This window comes from Girardinichthys multiradiatus, chromosome 10 (genome assembly GCF_021462225.1).
Source record: "Girardinichthys multiradiatus isolate DD_20200921_A chromosome 10, DD_fGirMul_XY1, whole genome shotgun sequence".
Taxonomy (NCBI): domain Eukaryota; kingdom Metazoa; phylum Chordata; class Actinopteri; order Cyprinodontiformes; family Goodeidae; genus Girardinichthys; species Girardinichthys multiradiatus.
In genome coordinates, this window is record NC_061803.1 from 28627040 (window position 1) to 28633901 (window position 6862).

At 39.9% G+C, this 6862-nt stretch overlaps 1 protein-coding gene across 2 annotated transcripts in view; it reads right to left on the reverse strand.

Annotated features, from left to right (window-relative positions):
* Window positions 1–5771, reverse strand: part of LOC124875216 (myosin phosphatase Rho interacting protein) — a 47785-nt gene extending 42014 nt beyond the window's left edge. Inside the window, exon 1 of one of the 2 annotated variants that reach the window (XM_047377219.1) lies at window positions 4800–5771. In XM_047377219.1, coding sequence (XP_047233175.1) covers window positions 4800–4922 — 123 coding nt within the window. In that variant the 5' untranslated portion in view covers window positions 4923–5771. The remainder of the gene's footprint in view (window positions 1–4799) is intronic. The other variant, XM_047377220.1, reaches the window with a different exon arrangement.
* Window positions 5772–6862: the final 1091 nt, after the last annotated feature.

Genomic DNA, 6862 nt, shown 5'->3' on the forward strand with positions numbered 1-6862 from the left:
CTGCAATCAGAGGAAACTATGGGCCTATATACACACACACACACAGATAATTATATATGTATATATATATATGTATATATACATATATATATATGTATATATATATATATATATATATATGTATATATACATATATATATATGTATATATACATATATATATATACGTATATGTATATGTATATATACATATATATATATACATATATATATATATACACACACAGGCCACTTTATTAGGCACACCTGTCCAACTGCTCGTTAACGCAAATTTCTAATCAGCCAATCACATGGCAGCAACTCAATGCATTTAGGCATGTAGACATGGTCAAGACGATCTGCTGCAGTACAAACCGAGCATCAGAATGGGGAAGAAAGGTGATTTAAGTGACTTTGAATGTGGCATGGTTGTTGGTGCCAGACAGGTTGGTCTGAGTATTTCAGAAACTGCTGATCTACTGGGATTTTCACGCACTACCATGTCTAGGGTTTACAGAGAATTTACAGAGAATTTACAGGGATCTCAAGGATTAACTGTTAACCACAAATTAAAAGTTGCTGTCAAATGTGTCCTCCAACTCTGAGAAGAAGAACAGACAAACAGACACAACTTTCATATGGATCTAATTTAATTATTACAGTTGTGGAGAACCTTGTGGAGAGTCACAACCCACTTCTATAAGGAACTTTAGACAAATTACAGTACCTTGAATTACCTCTTTCATCATAACTAGCTGGTGAGCTTTGAGTAAATCTTGTTTGACTGTGGTGTAGGCAAACTCCTAATTACCATCCCAAATACTAAGATGGTCTGGCAGAGAAGAACGATGAGAAAGTTCTCTGCAGCAAAGAGATTCCTTTCACTGCTTTCAAGCTTATAGGTTACACAAATAGTCAGAGTTGTGTGACACCAGGTGGATCCACAATCCAAGTACCCCAATTATGACAACAGTGATCCTTTAAACTTCACCTGTGTTTGGTGAGGTACAATCCATGAACATTAGTTCCTTTAAGCTCTTAGGAAACGTTTTCTGACTTCTCATATCTCTTGAAGAAATTCTGCTTGGCTTTTGCGTGTGGACAACAGGAACTAAAGCCGGATTCATGTATTATAAATTTGCACTGTGGCGGGTGAAAACAACTCAACTGTCTACTAAACATCAAACACATTTATCCCATCTGTCAAGAAGTGTGTCGTTTTCACTTTAGCTTCCAAAACAGCCCTAACCCATTGAGGCATGGCCTACTCTTGACTTTCGAAAGTACGTTGTGGTACCTGGCACCAAGATTTTAGCAGTTGATCTATCAAGTGCTCACATTTCCCCATTTGCCCAGCTTCTAACCCATCAACGTAGAGGCCACTCAATAATAGGTGCCATGATAAAACATTTTTTTAAGAATCACTGTTTTGCACTTATCTTCTCAGAGGTCATGACATTAAGCCTAATTAGTATAAGCTGTTAAACTTCTTAAAAACGAACACAAAACATGTAGGAATGGAAAAACTGGGAAAGATTATTAGCATAAATAGCAAAGAAAAGAAAAATTACACCCTTATTTTCAATCATCTACCATTTGTTAAATTACTGTTGCTTCTCTTGAACTTCATTAGAGAAGCTAATGAGCTGAAATGGCGGGATGAAGAAGCCTACAGAAAACGATACAGCTTTCCCGACCACGCACTTCCCGTCACTCCTGCTCCCACTCTTTTAACCTCATAATATCCCTGCTTGCGCTCTCCGTCTCTCCCACGTTTCTCTTAACCTCAGTCTTCCGGCATCCTCCATCACTGTCCTTCCTCCAATCATCTCTGCTGGACAGTGGGATTACTTTTTTCCCCAACGGACCTGATCTCCCAACACAGTGGGAACAAACGATTTGTGTGACTGAGAGAAAACCGTGGCAACAGACGGAGGGCAGACTGGTTGGGGGGATAAAACTCCTTGTGGAGCACACTGTCTGTAATAAAGAAAATGCTCTCAGGCAGCAGCAGCCACCCCTCCCCCAGCCCACCTTTTATTCTACTGCCGAACAGAGAAAGACTGTTTATGCTGGTCACTGTCCTCCTCTTAGCAGAACTTTCTTATGTGGACTCTCGGTTTCAAAGCAAACTCTGCAGCTCCCTCTGAGCTTTGATTAACTCACATTTAATTTAGGGTTCAAATTCACTTAGCTAAATCACCTATTGATGATGTTTTAATCACATTAGAAAGATCTACAAGAGCTTTCTTTCACTGGGGTTACTGGGTTTATCTCGTCTGAACACTGGAGACAGTTACAAATCCCTACCCTCACCTTAGATCTGTTAAGCAAGGCTCAGAAGTTGCATCCTGCTTACGTGGTGTTACATAACGGTCTGGTGCTGCTAACTGGTTTGAGGTTTGTTCAGATGGAAAGCTCACAGAACTTCCTTGTGCAACTGACCAGACTGTTTGGATGGGTGGCAATCAGGGAGCATTTTCAAAAATCCTCAGAGGGACAAAGGTAATGACAATGGGTGAGGAAGAACAAGACGAGGACAAAAAGCCTCCCTGGATCAGAGTGCCTTCATACAGGCTGTAGGAGACAGTGCTGGATGGGTCAAAGGGAGATTTGATGTTGGAGGATGTGATGTAACCATAAGCCCTCCATCCAGACTGTGGCATTCAAAGGGTTAACCCATTGAACGCTGGGAGCTGAAAAAGATGCAAGTTCCATAGGAGCACACCCACAGTTACAGTGGCAGAGGAGGATGCTGACGTTGCTGTTTGATTTTTACGCTGCATTCAAAGGCCCGTCTGGGATCAATTACAGGATATATCACAGACTAAACTAGTGATCCGAGTGAGGCAAGTTCAGGAGACAAGCTCAAAGTACAGATCACCGATGGACTGAGTTTACTTTGTCTCCGACAAATTGGTCACAACCCTTTAAAACACCAAACAGCTTCAGGTCACACAATCTTTCAAGATAAAGTTGCTTGTTGCATTGAGAGGAAATTTCATTGATTTCATCAGACGGACAGAGACGTAGGACTTAAAGAAGCAGCAAAATAAAAATTAAGGGCGGCGCTGGTGGTGTAGGGGCGAAAGCGCGCGACCATATACAGAGGCTACAGTCCTCGAATGGCGGCTGTCCGGGTTCGAGTCCCGGACCCGACGACATTTACCGAATGTCTCCCCCTCTCTCTACCCCTCTTTCCTGTCTACCTACTGTCAAAAAATGGAAAAATAAAGGCCACTAGTGCCGAAAAAATAAATAAATAAATAAAAATGAAAAAGACTTTTTATAGGGACCTTCCATTGAATTCCATTCATTTTTATAGCCTAACCCTAACCTAAACTCAATTCATACATTAGTAATAAACCTAACCATTAACCCATTTCCCCTTGTATGGAGCAGGCAAAATGTCCACACAATGGTGAATGCCCCCCAATGTTATATACACACATGCACACAGTGGATTGCCTGTAATGACATCCTGCTGATGAACTCAACAGTCACATCAAACAGATAAACACTTCTTCTGTTTACCTTTTCTTAAACCTACAAGGGTGCAGCTGTCAGTCTACTTTCCAAACCCCAGCCATGCTTGTGAAAGTGGGTGAATTTCTTAAAATATCTTGATCTAAACATGCTTCCACAACAATGAAATTAGCTTCTAAACTGGAGCTTGAGTAAAAAGGCCACCCCACTGGTTTTTAGGAATAAGGAATCTGTTCTTCAGCTCTGGTTCAAAAATCTCAAGTATTACAGGTTTTCTCAAAACTGATGGCAAGTTGTTAAAAACAAAGTCTGTGATTGAAACCTTTATTTTGTTTGTTCTGAAAAAAAGCTGTGAAAATGCCTAGTGGTGCAGCGATAAAACTGGTTGGTGACAGGATTGGTTCGATTTCCATCTTGACCAGCATTTTATTGGTTGGAAGCTCAAGAATCCAAACTTTTTCCAGCCAGTCAATCCACTATACCTAAACACTACTACCAGGTTTTGCAGAGACAACACTCTACAGTATAGCAGTAGTAACTGTGAGAAGAAGACTCAAAGTTATCTATTTCCTGTGCCAGTAGGGAGTTTCAAATTGATGCCAGAGGAAGGGTGAACAGGCAACTTTTATTTAAAATTTTGTTTAAAATTAAAAAAATATATAGTTTTTCAGAGGCATGTGAGCTGTTTTTTCATGCTGCTATGACATAAAAGCGGCACTTAAGTAGGTACAGGTAATTTTGATCTCAAAATGTCAGCTAGAAAATATTTTGACTTTGTTTTAAATACGTTTGTGCCTGATAATAATTTCTTCCAGGAAGGATTCAGAAAACATTTCAAGTTCTTTTATCTTTTAATGCAATTGTTCCTTAAAAAAAAACATCTAAATTATCTAACATTGATATCAGCAAGGCAAAACCTTACAAGACAAATATGGATTGTATTTCTAAAATAGCCCTTTTATATTTTCACTAATCACAGTTTTATGAACTCAATAATCAGCTTAAAAAAACAGTTCAGGTTTGTGTCTCTAAAGAACTGGGATTTTACCCCTGGCCCCATTTTAATTGGTTAAAAAACACAGAAACACCAAATAGCATGTTTGTGTGTTTTCAGTAATATAGTTTAGGTTTGACAAATTACAAGCTGTGTTCTAAAAAAAATCTGTAATCCTTGTACAGAAACGGGGATTGTTTCTGTTTGTCTGACCTTTTAAGTACTTTTAAACTTTGACCTAGTGCCCTTGTAAAACAGCACATATCTTTTAAAAGCTATGAATTAACCCTTTACTAAAATGCTGAATGGGATTCTAACTTGTGTGTGGGGATCTGGCTTACCTGGGTCAGGTCCTGGTCGGTCAGTAGGTGCAGCTCTCTCGGTTTGAAGCAGTTCTGACATTTACTCTTGTTAAAGAAGTTCGCCTGGAATTTCCTACAGGTGTTTTCCTTTGCAGTAGACATTATCTTTTAACATGTATTTGTTTGTTTTTTTAACTCACTGGGCTTAGCTTTATTTCCCGTATTTCTGTGTGCCCCCCCTTATCCCAACTTGGAATAAGCTCCAGCGCTGCGACGCGTTTTAGAGTAACAAACGCAGTTTCAGGACTTCAGCATTTGCAACAAACGTTTCCTTTTCTCGCTTAAACTGCATCCAGTTGTTGCTTCCCGGATAAATAATTAGCTGCCATCAAGCCAGCATTTCCAGCACCCAGCTCAGTGATGAATGCTTAACAGTCCCTGGCCTGCAACCACAAAGAGAAGAAGGGAGACGGTGGCTAATATCCTGTTAGCTTCCCAGTGGATCTCAAGCTCAATAGCGGGATGGCGAAGACCACTATAGCGGCATTCGCACAACTGCTGCCTTTAAGCTGCAGGGAGTTATATCCGATTCAGTAAAGCAGACTCCAGTGAGCTCCAAACCCAAAGAAAAGCTTATAGTCAAACAGCAAACTCCAAAATGATCCGCAGCAGTCGCTCCATGCGAAGTTCATCTAGTGCTCCTTAGCTCCGGTTAGCGGTGGAGGCTAGCAAGCAAATACACAGCCAATGAAATCCTTTCCTGGCTCGCTTCTTCAACTTGACTTTTCTCTTTTTTAAACGAGGGAGGGTTTAGGGGTCCAAATGTTATAGGTTTTCTGCCCTGGTAAGAAAACTGCAGGCCGGCCGACCAATTCTTGGCCAGTCACAGAGGAGGAAATGAGCGTTTAAAGGTTCGGTTCCATAACTAGCCTTCTTAGTAGCAGCAGCGGGTTTATTTTCTTCTTTCCCAACAGAGCGAGGAGGAGAGGAGAGGAGAGGCGAATACACGCAAGGGATCGAAGGGATCTCGCGATAACTACGCACTGCCGCCACCCACAGACAGAGCAAGGTTACTGAAATATTTCAAAATCTTCACCTTGCCCTGTCCCATTAACTTTTTCACATTACCATCATAAACTTCGCCGTATTTTAGTTGGATTTAATGGGATTAACTTGAACACCTTTACACAGTTTGGGACAATTAAAACTTTCCATATCTGAGTAAAATAGTTTGGCAGGCAGAGTGGGAAAAAACTGCATGATATTTTGTTTCTTTGTACATCTAATACAATTTTAGGGTAAATTGCAGACTACACAATTTTTGCTAAGCAGCTGTTCAGTTAGTAACATTAATCTCCTTAATCATGGCGGATAAAAAAGTGACTTCACTTTATGAATCCATTAATTGATGGTGTGCTGAAATAGTATTCGTCCATGACATTTAAGTTAAAAGAGCTTGCCTGTAAAAATCAGCTAGATTCAAAAGGATTTTACTGACAGAAAAATGAAACTGTTCCAACAGAAATATTAGAACTGATATTCTGGAAAAGAGTGCAGATATTATTGGAATGTTAAAAGATTTACAAATTCCTTTTAGTTTTGAAAATCTCATCCTGTTCTTCTCTGCCTCCAAATGCTTCAGCTGTAAGATCATATATGTAATGATGTACTGCGCTATATTGCCAAAAGTATTCCATTGTGTGCCTTTATACACATAGAAATTTGAGTGACATCACATTAACTTATAGGGTTAAATACAATGTTGGCCCACCTTTTGTAGCTATAATGGCTTAATCTCTTTATGGACATTTTTGACCATTCCTCTTGGAGCACATTTTTGAGGTCAGGCACTGATGTTGGCAAGGTTCACACCAAAACTGACTCATTGATGTCTTTGTGGACCTTGCTTTGAGCACTGGACCATCCCAAAAGTGTTCCCACAGAGTTGGGAGCATTAAGTTATTTTGTTGGGGTTTTTTTACCTCTCATTAACCAGGATAAAGTCAATTTTTTGCAACCACAAAATATTAGATGTTGGCCTATAACTACTAAGCATTGCTAGATTACCACCTTTTAATAAGGGAAAGACAAATGGTGACTTC